Raw genomic sequence first — 17,707 nt, 5'->3', positions numbered from 1 at the left:
ACAAATTTCAGACTAAAAGAAATACCGCATAAAACAAAAGCCAGTTTTAATTTAAAAAGAACCACATTTATATAATGCCAAATTGTCATATACATTCCACTATTTATGTATGTAAAAAATGAAATAAAATATTTACGCAGCGATGACGTATAGGGAAAGCGTGGTCACGCTGCGATTGCGTAAACATGGCGGCCTACATGTTAATCCTTGAGTGCAATTAGTTTAGATGAACAATCTTTCTTTCTTCTTGCTGCTATCATTACAAAACACTACTAAAACATGTTTCATTTTGCACGTTGCAGTCGACTGACACGCGGCACTGTTACGTCTGATCGATTTTTGAGCTCCCAAAAAACAAGAGATTTCTTGATCCACCACCTCAATAGGTACACAGTGTTTATCTGTATTTATTATTTTGGCTTGAAACTAACTGCTTACACAGCACATTCATTTCCATGTTGATCTGGTTGAAGTCACAGGGTGGTCTGTTATCAAGTAACTTTAGACGTTGCTTTTGTTGACATAGAAGTATGTTTATTCATGCCAAAGGTGATTCATATATTCTAAACTAAAGATTATTGCGTAATAGTCGTGGTATGTCCCTTGTGAAGAACAAGTACACTTTGGCATACTTTTAAAAGAGTACTTATTATGGAAAAATATATTTTAAAATACAAGTAATTGCATTTGTTATTGAACAAATGATATATTTAAATTTATATTAAATGAAATTAGTTGTGCTTTTAACATATTTAAGTACATCTTTAAATGTAATTTCATTATAACTTCTATTGTCTTTGAAACATGGTGAAAAAGTGTGCTGACGAGCATTTATGGCGAACTAAATAAAATGCAGTCATGCTTGTAAATATATTTGTAATTAATGATAGTAGCATTTTAGTGCATTTATTATCTTTAAATGTAATATCAAATAACACACTACAGTTAAAATTATAAACAGGAGCTGATTTAGTATGTTAGTCAACACATCAGAATAAGTGTACTTTAAAGCACAACCACATTGATTTAAAACTTACTTTAAAGTCAACTTTTTTTCAAAGTGCACTTTTTTCATAATGTCTTTTTCTGTTATCTATTGTATTGTAGACGTGGCCAGCACACAGTACCATGGAGTAGTTCACAAATCCCATTCACACAGTTCACTGTCAGTGCTCCTATTCGCATATGGAGACAAGCTCAAAAAGTGCTCCGTCTAGCATCCAGACGGCATCCGAGAACGCCAAACGTCACTCTGAAACTCATATTAGGACCAGCTGCTTTGACACTGACGGCACGCTTGCTTGGTACTGTAGCTCATTGTGAAGCAGATGTGAACAATAATGTCCCGGTGGAAGTTCAGGTGAAAGAAAAGATTCCTGAATTCAGCTGGGCCGTCCTGTGGGAGTTTGTTCGACCCCAACTTCTTGCTCTAATAGGAGCTGTTATCGTCAGTAAACATTTAAACTATTGTTAACTACTTATGCTTAATTTAATTTAATATCCTTTTTGGCTTAATAATTGTTTTAACCTTCTCTTTCAGCTTGCGTTCGGAGCAGCAGCCCTTAATATTCAGATTCCTCTGATTTTGGGGGATCTGGTGAATGTTGTCGCTCGCCACATGAGAGAACAAACAGGTCACTATGTGAGAGATATTCAAGCGCCTGCAATGAAGCTGCTTGGACTGTATGGTTTACAGGTACTTTAGGTCACACCTGAAACTCTAGGATCAACATATAGTATCACTTGCTCCTGATTATTAAAAAGACTCTCACTATTACACTTCCATTCAAAAGTTAGGGGTTAGTAAGATTTAAAAAAAAATATTATACCTTTTTATTCAGCAAGTATACATTAAATTGATCAAAACTGACAGTAAAGACATTTAGAATGTTACAAAAGATTTCTATTTCACATGAATTCTGTTCAAAATAACTTTCTATTCATCAAAGAATCCTGAAAAACATGTATTACGGTTTCCATAAAAATAGAGAGCAGCACAGCTGTTTTCATCATTGATAATAATCAGAAATGTTTCTTGATCAGCAAATCAGCATATTAGAGTGATTGCTGAAGGATCATGTGACACTGAAGACTGGAGTGATGATGCCAAAACTCCAGCTTTGATCACAGGAATAAATTGCATTTTAAAAATATTAGTTATTACAGTTATTTTAAATTTTAAGCATATTTCAAAGTTTTACTGTTTTAATGTATTTTTGATCAAATAAATGCGGCCTTGGTTAGCAGAAGAGACTAAACATTACAAAATGTAACCAACCCTGAACCTTTCAATGGTAGTGTATATGTAAAATCTGTTGTTAATCTGTCTTTCAGGGTCTGTTGACCAGTGGCTACATCATTCTACTGTCTAGAGTTGGAGAGAGAGTTGCTGCTGACATGAGAACAACTCTCTTCATGTCCTTGCTTAGGTTTGTACTAAAGAATTAAAGTACAAATGTGCTATATTTGCTGAAGAGGCACTCATACACTTTAATTAAAGAAAAAAAAAAACGAATCATCTTGTGTAAATGTCATGTTACAGACAAGATGTTGCATTTTTTGATGCAAACAAGACTGGGCAGCTGGTAAACCGACTCACGTCAGACATCCAGGAGTTTAAATCTTCCTTCAAGCTGGTTATTTCCCAGGTAGGATGTTTTATGCACCAGTTTTTTATGCGTTATTTGCTTATTATGTGGTTTGCAGTAAGTATGCATGCAATGCATCACCTATAAAGCTGTCCTACTCCTATATGTTTTTTGTGTCTTTTGTGTGTAAGTTGCTGTTTGAGCATGAAAAATGTCACTCCAAAGCACAAAGTTATTGTTTATATCAGTGCACACTGTTTCTGAGCCTCCGTTGTAGTCTTGAGTTTTCTTCCAGGAATGAACGTGTCACATTATTTTTCAATGAAATAATTCCTGGTCAAGGCATACATAAAATAAAGGGGCGGGGCCTGGTTGAGTGAGTTAGTAGAGTGTTGAAATTTGCAGTTAGGATAAGAGGCGGGACATTTTCAAAACACACTCAAAGTGGTTGACCAATCACAACACACTGGTCCAGCCGACCAATCAGAGCACAGTGTGCTTTTCAGAAGAAGGGGCTTCACAGAGACAGGAATTAAACAGACTGATAAAGACAGACTGGGAAGAGAGGAGCTGCAACAATGTCAAATATGTGAAAAATGTGTTTTTGAACATTCAAGTATGAAGACCTATTCTAGTAGAGCTCAAACAAAACAAAAAAAATCCCTTTAAATTATATAATTATAATATTTGGCACAAGTAACGAACCGTTTTCAATAATCAAATCAAGGAGCAGATGTTATAAGCAAGTGTTTTTAAAAAGCCCCAGGGAGAATGTGCAACTATATCTGTTAATGTGTTGTGTTGTACAGGGTTTGCGCAGTGCCACACAGACAGTGGGCTGTTTTGTCTCGCTGTACGTCATCTCCCCCAAGCTCACGGGTCTCACTGTGGTCGTTCTTCCATGTCTCGTGGGGGCTGGTGCTCTCATCGGTTCTTTTCTCCGGAAACTTTCACGCAAAGCGCAGGAACAGGTGACGACCCTGATGGGGAAGAGTTTAGTTTTAGTGACTCTTTCTATGCTAACTGCTAAACCCATTTGCCTCTTTTAGGTTGCTAAAGCTACAGGAGTGGCCGACGAGGCTCTTGGTAACGTACGAACAGTGAGGGCTTTTGCCATGGAGGATCGAGAACTAGAGTACGACTTCAGAATCTAGACTTTTTCCCACATTTCCTGTTGATTTTGAGAGGAAAATATTGAGTTCTGTGGAATTGTTGATAATATTACACTGTAAAATCTTTTTAAATTAGTCTCATCGGATGGCATTTGATTTAGGGTTAGTTGTTTGTCATTGTGTATAATTTACTATTATTACTATAACTACTTCACCTTAAAGGGAAAGTGAAAAAACTGTACAAATATTATAATAAAACCCTGGGTAACACTTTAATTTAAAGGGATACTCCACTTTTTTTTGGAAATAGGCTCATTTTACCACTCCCCCAGTGTTAAACAGTTGAGTTTTACCGTTTTCGAATCCATTCAGACGATTTTCTGATATTTAGAAGGATATCAGTTAACAGACAGTTTCTGGTCTCATTGACTTCCATAGTATATTTTTTTCCTACTATGGAAGTCAATGGGACCAAAAACTGTCTAGTTTTTTTCGTTCTGATATGAACCATACTTTCACAGGATGTTTGCCGCCGAGGTCCAGAAATCAGCTGCCATGAATGAAACGTTGGGCACAGGGATTGCCGTATTTCAGGGCCTGTCTAATATTGTCCTGAACTGTGAGTAATTATGCATGTTTTACTGATTTGCCTCCAATTACTACATGAACTACTAGAACTGTTCAATATTTCCCTTATTCGACAGGCATTGTTCTAGGCACTATATTTGCTGGTGGGTCTTTGATGGCCCGTAATGACATGTCACCTGGTGATCTAATGTCATTTTTGGTCGCCTCTCAAACAGTTCAGAGGTGAATTTTTTTTTTGTTTACACATTATATATAAGAAACAAAAGTGTCTATAATTTCAAACCACACTAAAAACACATGTAACAGAATCACCTTACTTCTGTCTCTATAGGTCTCTTGCCAGCATTTCTATTCTGTTTGGACAGGTGAGTGGAAGACACTTATCTTTACATATTGTATGTATCCTATATATATAAATATATATATATTGACGAGTGGTTTGTGTCAGATGGTTCGGGGTATGAGTGCAGGGGCCCGTGTGTTTGAGTACTTGACTCTAGAGCCCAGCGTTCCTCTCACCGGAGGAGGTCGTATCCCTCTCAAGTCTCTGACGGGAAGAGTTGACTTCATGAACATTGATTTCAGGTAGGCCTCTTATGCAAACATAGTATAGTCTACATACGTGACTTTCACGTTTCCATGGTAATCAGTCACTCGTGCATTAGCCTACGACCCACCCGCTCCCCATCACGCTGAATCCATCAGTTTCATAGAGTTCAAAATGGGAAATAACTGTTCACTCCTTTTTCACGAAAAAGTCAAGCACTATCAAGCAAAGTCAAGTTGTCATCTAGCATCCAAATCGTTTTGCACAATGATGAATAACTCCGCCTGTTTCTCCAGTTGAATAATTAACAGCTTTTGTTGTAAGTTCACTACCCGAACGAACATGCAAAACTTTCAGTCTTTTTTTACTCGTAATGCATTTTATTTTCACAGATATGTTATCAAAGCCCTTCAAATTAGAATAAACATGGTGAATGTTAATGCTGAATTTGTATTTTCATGCATTAGCAGCCACAATCTGCTTGCATCAGGCTGCGTTGTAACATACATGATGTTTATCATAATTTGGTAACACTTTACAATTAGATAAAGTTTGTAAGTTCTCTTTAAAAAGTCATTTTAAAAGCTTGAAGTTTGAAGGTTTTCAATTGGAAAGTTTTAGTCTAGTAAGACAGACTTTGTTTAGGCTAGTAAGAAAATGTAATTTTGCCAAAAAAAAGAACTTATTTTAGGTAAATGTTATTTTTAAATCAGCTTCGGTGTGATATGCGTAACATTGATCATTTAAATAATTGTAATGCGATGATCAGATATCTAAATCAGAGAATATCATATGTTTGGGTGGTTGGATTATTTATTTTTAACAGTGGATTCGTGCACCAGATTAATGAATTTATCTTTAAAATGTACGACATTTTCTTACGGGGTACTGAGATCCACCTACTAAAATACTGTGGGTAAAACAGTAGATTATATGATGGTCAACGAAAAATACACATTTGATCAGGATTTTAGCACCTTCGCCTCATTTTAAGCAAGGAAAAACCCTGTAAGAGCAATATAAGGTACTGGACAACGTTCTTTCTTGCTGTTTTATTGCTTTAAAATTGAATAGCATTTTTAGCCAATTAAGCAAAAACCTGTCAACAAACTAAGGTCTGAAAAAAAAATGACTGAAATGATGGCTACGCCCCTGCAGGTATCCAACAAGACCTGGAAACCAGATCCTTAAAAACTTCAACCTGACTCTACCTCCCTGTAAAACTGTGGCTATCGTTGGAGAGTCAGGCGGAGGTAAGATGTCTGTCCGAGGCTCTGTCTATCCATCTGTCTGTCTATCTATTTATCCTTATATCTAGAGGCAGAGAATATCTGTCTATCTATCTGTATATCCATCTCTCTGTCTATCTATCCATATATCTGCCTGTCTAATTAAATGAGTCATTTATTTACCTCTAAATTCAGGCAAATCTACAGTGGCCGCCTTACTGGAGCGGTTCTATGACCCCAGCAGTGGAGTGGTAATGCTGGATGGGCTGGACATCAGAACACTGGACCCGTCCTGGTTAAGAGGACACGTCATTGGGTTCATCAGTCAGGTACATATTTTTGCTCTCTCTGTGAGCTGGACCTTGCTTCACTCTAACGAATCTGCTTCGGTTTGTTAAGATCACTAGTTGTATCAATCTTCTTTGTCCTTGTCACAGGAACCTGTTCTTTTTGGAACCTCTGTGATGGAGAATATCAGGTTTGGAAAACCCAGTGCAACAGACGCCGAGGTCACGTCTGCTGCCAAACAAGCCAATGCTCATAATTTCATCACAGCATTCCCAGATGGATATAACACTGTGGTTGGTAAGCACTGTAAAAAACGAAATCAGAATAAAATAAACACTGTTTTATTTCCCCAAACTCTAGACTGAAAGCATTTTAAAACTTTCTTTTTAAAGGGAAAGGTTTCAATGAAGTGAGATGAAAGATGTAATTTTGAAGTGTGAATAAAATAATCAGTTTTCTAAATTGAAATAAAATTTTAAATACAATACATTAATTTTCATATATTTGTAGGTGAACGTGGAGTCACTCTATCTGGGGGCCAAAAGCAGCGGATCGCAATCGCCCGTGCCCTGATAAAAAACCCCAGCATCTTGATTCTGGATGAGGCCACCAGTGCGTTGGATGCGGAGTCTGAGCGTGTGGTTCAGGAGGCTTTGGACAGAGCCACAACGGGTCGAACCGTTCTGATCATCGCTCACCGCCTCAGCACCATACAGGCGGCCGATCTCATCTGTGTCATGAGCAATGGACGTATTGTTGAGGTGAGGAAGGACTTTACAAAGGATGTACATACATACTGAATGCCTGAAACCTGTGATGTTTAATGTTTTTTTTATTATTTATTTTTTCAAAGGCTGGAACACACCTGGAATTACTGAGCAAAGGAGGGCTGTATTCAGAACTTATAAAGAGACAACGATCGGATGGTCACAAATAAAATACTATTTCTGAGCATTTTTAACTATCAGGTTTTTTTTTTTTAAATGTATCGTTTAAAAGACAATATTTTATTTGGTGCACTGCCATAGCAAATTAATATTCAGTCTTTTGAGTTTTATGTATCGTAGAATAATGTCAGTGTTGTGCAATGGTAGCCATGCTGTTGTTAAATAATATTTGATTTCCCCAAACTTTAGACTGATTTTTTAAAATATTTTAACCTTTTTTTAAATGAAAAGTGAGATGTACATTTTATTTTGAAATATGTATTATTTATCAATAGTATTGATGATAATCTGTCTGTCTTCCATGAAAATTGGGGTATAATAAAGTAAATATTTTCCTCCTGCATTCTTTATGTTTTTAGAAGTTTAATTTATTTAATATGATGAAATATAAAACTAAAATGTTTTATTTTAATTGTATTAGTATTTATTATAGGAGTTAATGGTGTTTATTATCCACCCTGAAGGCCGTTTACGGAGGATGCTTTTATTTTGAAGTGTGTCTCAGTAAATCGCCATCTTGAAACCCTTATTGCTCTCTTCGTGTTGCGTACTACGCCCCTTGTTGATAAAAAAACGACAGTAGTCAGCTGTATTATTTAAACCTTTATTTTAAAACGTAGGAAATTAAGGAGCCAGGACGCTTTGGATAAAAGCTATTGTAGCTGGCTAAAACCATGCAAAAGTATGAGAAGTTGGAGAAGATAGGAGAGGGTGAGTAACGTTAAATGGATTGTCTGGCCTGAATGACTGTAACGTTATCTGCTTTGGAGATTCATAGAGTATTATTAACAATCATGAAGGTTTGCAGATGTAGAGCTTAAAGCGTCTGACAGTCTGCTGTAAATTATGCCTTCGTAAGATTAAAGTGTGTTGAGATTAAAGTCTAAGCTAGAGCTAGCAAGCTCATACTGCTATTGAGAGGATGCACTTGGCTTTAAATAAATCAAAACGGCATTGCGCACCTGTTAAATGATGCCGTAGCTATTGTTCAGTGTTGCATTGATTATTTCGAATCAAACTGATCGTTCATTCAAAGCAGTATCATTGGCTTTATCAATCAGCTTTTCTCTGATTCTCACTGAGCTGCAAATGTTAGTTAGTAGCAGATTCCTATGAGGCATAAAGTGTTTCCTCCTCCAGGGGGCGCATGAATGCTCAAAGTCTGTGTGGCTGCATCCGCAATCACATAGCCTACTTCCCCACTATATAGTGTATAGTATTGTATAAATATGTGTTTACACAAAATAAGTATGTTCGAATTCACAGTACTCAAAAAAGTACTCGGATGACGTACTACTTCCGGCGAAGTGTGCATATGATGGACACTTTACTATCCCATGAGGCCACGGGAGAGGATTTATGAATGGCAGTGAAGCGATACAACTGACATGATAATGACAACAAGGCAGATGTAGTACTCTCTGGATTATGGCTGTGTCAGAAATCGCATACTTCTGAATAATTACTTCATGACCACTAAAAACTTTATGTTCTGTATAGTATGTATGTGTGTAGTAAATGAATTCAGGACGTACTATATTCGCCATGTTGTCATTATCATGTGACTTTCAGTTGCATCACTTCAGAATCTAGCCTAAAGTAGTAGATCAAGTACTTTTTGCCAACTCTTTTTTTATGAGTACTGTGAATTCGGAAATACTTATTTTGTCACATACTGTATTTTGCCTACTATATAGTACAGAAGTATGCGATTTCAGATGCTTTCATATACGACACACATTAATGCTATATAGTGGTTGTGAAGTAATTACTTATTCAGAAAATCAGTACCTACTCAAGAGAGCATGCGATTTCAGACGCAGCCCACTTTGACGACATTCAAATCGCAGAATAAGAATTATTATTGGTAATTCTTGGTGAGATTTTACTCACTGAAAAAAATATACTAATTTAAATGTATAGTGATTTAATCGAATGAGTACTTAAGTTATAGATAAAATCAGCAGCAAGTATCTTTTGTAAATCTTTTTTTTTAAATCTATTTATCAAAAAGGACAGTGATTGGTCTGTTCTGAAGTATGCTGAGAAAAGTAACGGTTACCTCGTGACAAGATTATACACAAATACAATATATAAGTGTTATTTGAAAATTATTCTGCCTGATAATTTAAAGACATGTTTTGTTGCTAGGCCATGTCCATTTTAGGAAGTTATCCTATTTCTACAGTGATTTTTCTAGTCAGAATGACTTGTTTTTTGTACCCTTCTCCAGGTACATATGGGACCGTTTTCAAAGCTAAAAACAGAGAAACGCATGAGATTGTGGCCCTCAAACGAGTGCGGTTGGATGATGATGATGAGGTAAGACTGGGATGTGAAGCACACAATATTATGAAGCTGCAGACTCGGAGCCTGCATCTACAGTCCCCCACCGAGAGTCCCGCATTCTCAGACCCCTCGTTTTTCGAACACAGCGCCTCCTGCTGTTCAAAAGATCGAATAACACCCGCACACAGAGTACAGCGCATTATCCAAATGCAATTAAAAACAATAGGATGCAATATTACGGTCTTCAAATAAATTATCCAATAAATATTTGTGTTCCCTGCTTAATGCATGTGTCAAAAAACTAATTGTTACTGATGGAAGGGATACAATTAGCAGATTGAACTATCTTCAGAAAAATAGTAAGGCTATGTGATATTATATTGCTACAATGTTTTTTTAAATATTTTTTTTAAATTAAAATTCCAATTTTTCTTTCAGTTCAACCTATAATGGTCTAATTAACATTACCATGCTAACATTACAATATCTGTTTTTTGATATTTTGAATGCGAAGCAAAACAAATCAGAATAGACGAAACACCAATAATAAACAATTCTGTACTTCATTTAATGATCACCTAAACATCATTTTGCTGTAAAGAAAAAAGGAAGAAAAAACAGTGTTCGTGACTTAACTTTTTGTCTTCAATTGCATTAAAAAAAACTCATTTATAAGTCACTTTGCATAATCATAAAATTATATGTTGCTGGATTCGGCAGGGGCAACTCCATAGGACCGATAGCACATGTCTTATGATGTTTTAAAAAGAAAGAAAGAAAAAAAAGAAAAATATGTTTGCAAATGTTAGTTACCATGTTGCACTGCTCTGTTGGAGTGTCCCTTGAGAATCTCAAGTTGAGATGTTTTTAAACTTTGGACAACTTTGTGGGTTTGAAATATATGGGGGCACAAAATGGGCAGTGAAAATAACTGCAGCATTTAAGACATTTCTACAAAAAGTCCAAGGCTAAAGGCTAACGTAAACGTAAGCTATCTAAATATATTCGAGGGGAAGAGGGCGAAAAAACATACATTAACGGCTCAAATCTTGTTACAAACTATCTTTACAAATAGCTATTAAATGGACTATTCATATGTTGTATCGATGAGCTAAATTAGTTTTATTAAAAAATAAATCAAACGAGTAGGCTACTACGATTTGCTATAAAATTGAAGATAGCCTATACTCATGTTTTGTTCTTCACATGTTTATCCGATACAATTTGATAGGAGGCGCGGTCTCGAAAAACGAGGGGTCTGAGAATGCGGGACTCTGGGTGCAGGGGGACTGTAGATGCAGGTCTCCGAGTCTGCAGCTTCATACTACTCGAAGCACAAGCAAATCTTATTAAAGCAAACTGTCGCATTAATTTTCAATCCTACAAACAGGGGGTTCCAAGCTCAGCTTTACGAGAAATTTGCCTCCTGAAAGAACTGAAGCATAAAAACATTGTAAGGTATGTTTGTTTGCATATTAAGTATAAAGCATGCACTGAGTTTAGTTGCATTTATATTTCCTATTTTGTATTATTATTTTTTTTATGAAAAGTATTATTAGTATATTTCATCATGCAGAATAAATGTTGTTAAGTATTATTTTATTATTATTATTGCATTTTTAATGTATTTAACCATATAAAATCAGTTTCGCTTGGTTGCATGTATTTTTTAAGGAAGCATTTCAAAATAGTTATTGATAAATAAATAGCGATGAAATAGAAATTGTGCAGTTTGTCTCATGCTGCATTAAAGGGATACCCAAAGAAAATGAAAATGATCTCATAATTTTCTCGCCCTTAAGCCCATCCTAGGTGTATATGACTTTCTTCGTTCAGCCGAACACAATCGAAGTTGTATTAGAAAAATATCCTGGCTCTTCCAAGCTTTATAATGGGAGTGAATGGGGGAGATTTTGAAGCCCAAAAAAGTGCATCCATCCATCATAAAAGTAATCCATAAGACTCCGGGTGGTTAATAAATGCCTTCTAAAGCAAAGCAATGCGTTTTTGTAAGAAATATATCCATATTTATAACTTTATAAACCATAATCATTTGCTTCTGGCAATGGCCGTACACGAGTCTAGTTCTGGCACAAGAGTGACTTTATTAACCCCCCTGGAGCTGTATGAATTACTTTTGTGATGGATGGATGCACTTTTTGGGGGGCTTCAGAATCTCATTTACCATTCTCTCCCATTATAAAGCTTGAAAGAGCCAGGATATATTTTTTTTTTTATATAATTCCGATTGTGTTTGGCTGGAAGAATAAAGTCGTATACACACCTAGGATGGCTTGAGGATGAGTAAATTATGGGCTACTTTTCAATTTTGGGTGAACTAACCCTTTAACAACAGCCACTTGTTCTTGTAGGTTACATGATGTCCTACACAGTGATAAGAAGCTCACATTAGTGTTTGAGTTCTGCGATCAGGTAGGAGCAAGTACCTGCATCATCATTTACCGTTTCCAATGATCTTGCTGCTTGAACGAGTCTTGTGAGATCAGTGTGTTTTGTAACTTGTAACAGGACTTGAAGAAATACTTTGACAGCTGTAATGGTGACTTGGATCCAGAGATTGTCAAGGTTTGATTTGTTTATTAAATCTGTATAAAGCCTTGAAAAGAATGTGTCACGGAAGAGCATCTCTTGATGGCATATTTAATGTTTAAGGTATCAGATAATGCCTTTTTAATTCTCTCCTTGCAGTCCTTTATGTACCAGTTATTGAAGGGCCTTGCCTTCTGCCACAGCCGAAATGTTCTCCATCGAGACCTCAAACCACAAAATCTGCTCATCAACAGAGTAAGTAAAGACTGAAAGTGCTTGATATTAGCAGGTTTGTGTTATATATGACTATAAGATTGCATTATGTCGGTGAATTCCTTTATTTCTGCTGTACTCCCCAAAACACTTTCTAATATGTGCATTATGTTGTCGTCATCAGAACGGTGAACTGAAGTTAGCTGACTTTGGCTTGGCCAGAGCGTTTGGAATACCTGTGCGATGTTATTCTGCTGAGGTAAGCTACACGGCTTCAGATGCAGCTTGGACTTTTTCAGCGTTTGCCTGTTCCTCACTTCATGTTGGTTGGCTTCAGGTGGTGACGTTGTGGTACAGGCCACCGGATGTGCTGTTTGGTGCTAAGCTTTACTCTACCTCTATTGATATGTGGTCTGCAGGGTGTATATTTGCTGGTAGGAAAAGCTCCATTTAACTCTTTTCGTTGTTGTAGTGAAACTTTTCTTGTAGTATTTGAAATTGTTTTTCTGTATAATTTTTTTTTTTTAGAACTGGCAAATGCAGGACGGCCCTTATTTCCTGGAAATGACGTGGATGACCAGCTAAAGAGGATCTTTAGATATCCTTTACACTTAGTTGATCTGTTTAAGATTTATGTTCGGTTTATACTTTTGGATAGAACTGTAATCTTGACGTTTCATATTGTTGATACCTAGTGCAGGATGGTTTATTTAATGTAATGTAATTATATACAAACACACATTCACTCACCTTCATGTAATTGCAATACTGTAAGACTTTCGTTCAATCTTTTTTATGAAATGTCAGCTACGCAACTACCACTTGACACATTCTCGTGTTACGCATCACGTTTGAGCTTCAGCAAGAGGTTTGTTCTCATGCGTCAATCAGGTTTGGTTGAGCTTCTGTTTATGTTTGCAGTTTATGTAAAAGCCTAAATTAAATCTGTTCATTGAAAGGGATAGTTCACTTTGAAATACATTTTTGGTATGTTTTAGCTTACCTCAAGGGCATCCAAGATGTAGGTGTCTTAGTTTTCACAGTTATTTCAATTTTGATATTTCTAGGTCAAACCGTTCTTGTCTGATCATTTCCGGCGCTTGCGCTGGTTACAAGAGGTAAAAACGATATAAAAACTGTTCGTTTTCTCACACAAACCGCTCGTTTCGTGTCTCAGGCCATCAATGTGTACTTACATTTACGAGTCATTAAATCATGTTTAATCTGGACTTCTCTGTGCATGCTCTTTGAGGTGGTGACCATAGACCTCCATTATATGACTGATAGACACGAACGGTCGTTGAGGTAAGCTAAACAAACCAAAAATTAATTTCAAAGTGAACAATCCCTTTAAAGAGATTGTCCTTTCAGAAAATCTGGACTAAACCGCTCAATTCATATGGATTAGTTTTACGATCTCTATATGAACTTTTTGAAGCGTCAAAGTGTGTAGCTGTCAATAGAGGGACAGAAAGCTCTCGGATTTCATCAAAAAGATCTTCATTTGTGTTCCGAAGATGAACGAAAGTCTTAAGGGTTTGGGACGTCATGAGGGTGAGTGATTATTAATGACAGAATTTTGAGTGAACTCATTCATATATATTTTGTGTGTGTATGTATATGTGTGTCCCTAAAGGGACATGATGGTGGAAAATCTATTTAAAATCTTTTTTTTGTTCCCCTAAGAGACTTTGAAAAAAGTTTCTCGGGGAGGGAAACCAAAACATAGATACTGTATATAATTCTCATATTTGTTTCCATCTCCATGTCCCTTTAGGGGCTCCGTAGTAATGTAATATAATGGATGCATGTAGAAACTTGGCACATCAAGCCAAGTTTCCATTGAGCTGATTAACTTTAACATTTTGGCACATTGCTGGGAACACCGACAGAAGAACAATGGCAGACTATGAATAAACTTCCAGATTATAAGGTACAACATTTGTTCGTCTAAATGTCGGCACAAAGATATTCATTGCACGAACAGGGCAGGTTTTTGCTGTTAGACTGTACAAAAGAAATTGTTTGTTTAATAAGGCCTTTCTTTATTTTCATACATTTATTCTGCATCCATTTCTCTTTTCCTTTTCTTTATTTAAATGTTTTGATAGCCGTACCCAATGTACCCAGCTACTACATCACTTGTGAATGTGGTCCCGAAACTCAGCAGCACTGGCAGAGACCTTCTACAGGTACAATATTCTCATCGTGGACAGCAATTACTTCACGCTTTCGTGCGTCATGGTTTAGCTTTGATTTTTCTGTGGTTTGCAGAATCTTCTGAAATGCAATCCAGTACAGCGGATTTCAGCGGAGGAAGCCCTTCAGCACCCTTTCTTTGCAGATTTCTGCCCACCCTAAATGTCAGATCACAGATGATGGGCCAGTCTTACCTCGTCAAACCCCTCGAACACCTCCAGCTTTCAGTTCCGCTCCCACCTGCTAGAAAGAGGGACCGTGAAACACTCCTCCCCCTTACAGTTTATGATTTGATCATACGCATATGATAGTGACAGAGTGTGGTGCTATTATCCTTCATAAACCATGTGTTTGGCTTATGTTAGAACAGTTCACCCAAAAATGAAAATGGAAATAAGCTGCATGAATGTTCCTCCACATCTAGGTGGGAGTAAATGACAACTAGATTTTCATTTTTGGGTGAACTACTGTTTAAACATCACTTTTTGTCACCAAAATTTCAGTTCTGGCTCTTTAGTTTATTGCCAAATGTGCTTCATAGGTCTTTAATCGTTTACAAAATGCTGCCATGAAGACTATTGAAAGCAGCGTTTTCTTTTTTTATTTGTTAAAGATCAAATCAGCTGTATGATTTACTAAGGTACAGCACACATACTTGATTTAGCATGTTACAATACATCGCATTTTAAAAAGTTACTTTTGTGTTGGACTTTTGGTAAGGGTATAGGAAAAAAAGAGTAGAGTACTTTTTGTGTGACTAATTTTGCCACTTTCTATGAATTATGAATTATATTTTAGTGGTCATTTTAAACCATTATCAGAATTGTTGACTCTTGATTTTGATTTTTTTTCCCCCTCAAATTTAAGCAAATCTTGTATTTCAAATAGACTTTTTTTCAATAGAATTAGCTGATTAAATTCAAATGCATTCATGTAGAATAAGAACGGGTGTTTTTAATAAGAAATAGTGGTCCACGAAAATTGCCTTGAACAGTCGGAGCAATAGCTGTGTGTAAAAGAACAATGTTCTCATATTTCAATGCATGCCAGTGTTGTCATTACACTTCATGTGATGTTGCACATGTACCTTATGGAAGAGTTGGGTCATTGGATCATTTACGTCCAGATGGCCCTGAAGTCTGTGAAATATAAGATAAAACTAACACTTTCCCTTCTTTTGCTTTGCTTCTCTCGTCAGCTGTAGTAGATGTATAATGTTAGAGACCATAAATCGACATTTTAACTTTCAGGCGTTTCATAATGATTTTATTGTATTGATTTGAAGTATTATAATTATCTGAAAATGGTTTAGATTTCTTTGAGATAGTGGTTACAATTTTCATTTTTTTAAACACTGTGTGAAAATGCTTTTATTTATTTATATAATATGTGATCTATAAAAAGGCTTAAGTTTCAAAGTAGGTGGATTCGGTAAGGGACCATTCCTGACTTCTGGATAGATCTTTCATGATACACTTAGCATACTAAACATTTTTATTATAAACCATGTAAGATTTGTTATGGAGACAAAAGTAAAAGTTGCTATAGTACAAATAGGATATGAGCAACAGGCTTGTAAATAATGTGTGAAAACAACCTTATGTTTCTTATATGTTGTTATCAAGAATGTAGCAGAATTCTGTTTGCAACCCTCCATCAAGACAACACAGATTTTTACTTTACGATCATCTGGAAACCGTACGTAAAATTTGTTACTGTATACAGAACTGCACCAAATTATTAAAAATGTTTTCTCTAAACAAACTCTCATGTGTGTCCAGCATGAATGAAATTGGGAAAGATGAGCTGTTGTGCCGATCTTAATTTCTGAGAATATTTGAATTAACAAAAAACACGTTACACGCCCTTATCTTGATAGCCTCCCTCTTCAAAATTCACTACATGCTATGTAGCACAGGCATCAACCCCCTGATGATTGGACATGCCCCTTAATGCTACACTGTGTAACTCTTTTAGTTTATTCTTAGCTAAAAACACTTGATTCTTTCAAAAAATATATGTGCTCATTAATGTATATTTACTTCGTTTAAGTAATAAAGTATTCTTGTGAGTGTATAATATGCCATTGAAAATACATACGGGTAAGGGGGGTCGCCATGTTGCCCCTCCATCTTGAATGTACATTAGCCAAAGAGGGACATACCCGTTAATTCAAGCTTCGCCTTTCGCGGTTACGTTTGAGTTAACACTCATGGACGAGGTCGAACTGGAAGCCATGTTAATCTTGGACTACATTGGCCACCGTAGGGGTTAAAACAAAATCGGAATTGAGAGGAACAGAAACTAATATTCACTGGATGGTCATATACCTTTTCACCGCTAGATGGGGGTAAAAATTACACAGTGTAGCTTTAATGCTGATTGGCTACATAGCAACAGCTTTTTCAGAAATCTCTTACTGCACCTTTAATAATGTTGTGAAGGACTTGACATCCACTGAAGTCTTCACATCTGTCCGCATTCTCAATTGTTTGGTGGTGGTAATGGTAATCTTATCAAATGCCATACCACAACCATCTAGTACTAATTAAGATCCTTGTTTGGTTTCTTATTCTGTTCTGGATTACTGTAACTTTCTCAACGTTTATTGGATTTCCCTTGCCCCAAGGCAAACAAGGTAACATGCCCCATAACGGCTTGCTGTCTTCAGTGGTATAAGGGGTTAAGCTGGCTTCATCGCTTTAGTTGGACCTGGTGGTGGCGCTGTGTACTTGCTAAATTGTCTTGTGATTAAAGCCGGTCTTCTGACGGCTTGTGCTATACCTCCCTTTATCAACTCGATGGCGAAACATACTACGTATCAGATTGTGCTGCCAACATCATATTGATGTGTTTTGAGCTTGAGGCTTTAAAAAAAAAAAAAAAAACATATTGTTGGTAGGGTACACAAGCCATCTGATGTTTCGTCAGTAGGCCTAGGCTACACCTGTGCCTTACCGTTTTTTGTTTTGTAAAAAATTGTTTATTCTATTCCTAGTTGACATTCATTAAATCATTAACCCTGTTTTTAATTGAGCAGTTTAATGAAACTTAATTTTAGATAAAAATCTAGTGTTCTTGTTTAGTATCATATCACCAAATAACATCTAAAACAGGTCCGTTTTTAGTTAAGATTTTTATGATCTACCTGTTACTG

General features: G+C 36.4%; 2 protein-coding genes across 2 annotated transcripts; both read left to right on the top strand.

Moving 5' to 3' along the window:
• The first annotated feature begins 156 nt into the window (after positions 1-156).
• abcb8 (ATP binding cassette subfamily B member 8) lies at positions 157-7,642 on the top strand. The gene is made up of 16 exons (XM_039684448.2): positions 157-386; positions 1,108-1,447; positions 1,541-1,696; positions 2,335-2,429; positions 2,543-2,648; positions 3,398-3,559; positions 3,638-3,723; positions 4,222-4,319; positions 4,405-4,510; positions 4,620-4,653; positions 4,737-4,873; positions 5,994-6,088; positions 6,260-6,393; positions 6,502-6,649; positions 6,863-7,113; positions 7,206-7,642. Exons 1-16 carry the CDS (start codon positions 280-282, stop codon positions 7,287-7,289), a joined length of 2,139 nt encoding a protein of 712 aa, XP_039540382.2. The 5' UTR covers positions 157-279; the 3' UTR covers positions 7,290-7,642.
• A 161-nt stretch (positions 7,643-7,803) lies between these two features.
• cdk5 (cyclin dependent kinase 5) lies at positions 7,804-16,318 on the top strand. The gene is made up of 12 exons (XM_089125842.1): positions 7,804-8,010; positions 9,533-9,621; positions 10,979-11,046; positions 11,961-12,021; positions 12,118-12,174; positions 12,298-12,393; positions 12,536-12,610; positions 12,689-12,785; positions 12,880-12,951; positions 14,226-14,284; positions 14,463-14,543; positions 14,626-16,318. Exons 1-12 carry the CDS (start codon positions 7,974-7,976, stop codon positions 14,710-14,712), a joined length of 879 nt encoding a protein of 292 aa, XP_088981968.1. The 5' UTR covers positions 7,804-7,973; the 3' UTR covers positions 14,713-16,318.
• Positions 16,319-17,707: the final 1,389 nt, after the last annotated feature.

This window comes from Pimephales promelas, chromosome 22 (genome assembly GCF_988280905.1).
Source record: "Pimephales promelas chromosome 22, fPimPro1.hap1.1, whole genome shotgun sequence".
NCBI lineage: Eukaryota > Metazoa > Chordata > Actinopteri > Cypriniformes > Leuciscidae > Pimephales > Pimephales promelas.
This window is presented reverse-complemented; position numbering and strand designations above follow the sequence as displayed.

Bases quoted from the DNA above. Each gene is read 5' to 3' on its own strand.
- abcb8 (XM_039684448.2), top strand. From the start codon at position 280: ATGTTTCATTTTGCACGTTGCAGTCGACTGACACGCGGCACTGTTACG. The intron at 387-1,107 runs GTACACAGTGTT...ATTGTATTGTAG, and splicing joins TTGATCCACCACCTCAATAG to ACGTGGCCAGCACACAGTAC. The intron at 3,724-4,221 runs GTACGACTTCAG...ATACTTTCACAG, and splicing joins ATGGAGGATCGAGAACTAGA to GATGTTTGCCGCCGAGGTCC.
- cdk5 (XM_089125842.1), top strand. From the start codon at position 7,974: ATGCAAAAGTATGAGAAGTTGGAGAAGATAGGAGAGG. The intron at 8,011-9,532 runs GTGAGTAACGTT...ACCCTTCTCCAG, and splicing joins GTTGGAGAAGATAGGAGAGG to GTACATATGGGACCGTTTTC. The intron at 12,786-12,879 runs GTAGGAAAAGCT...TTTTTTTTTTAG, and splicing joins TGCAGGGTGTATATTTGCTG to AACTGGCAAATGCAGGACGG.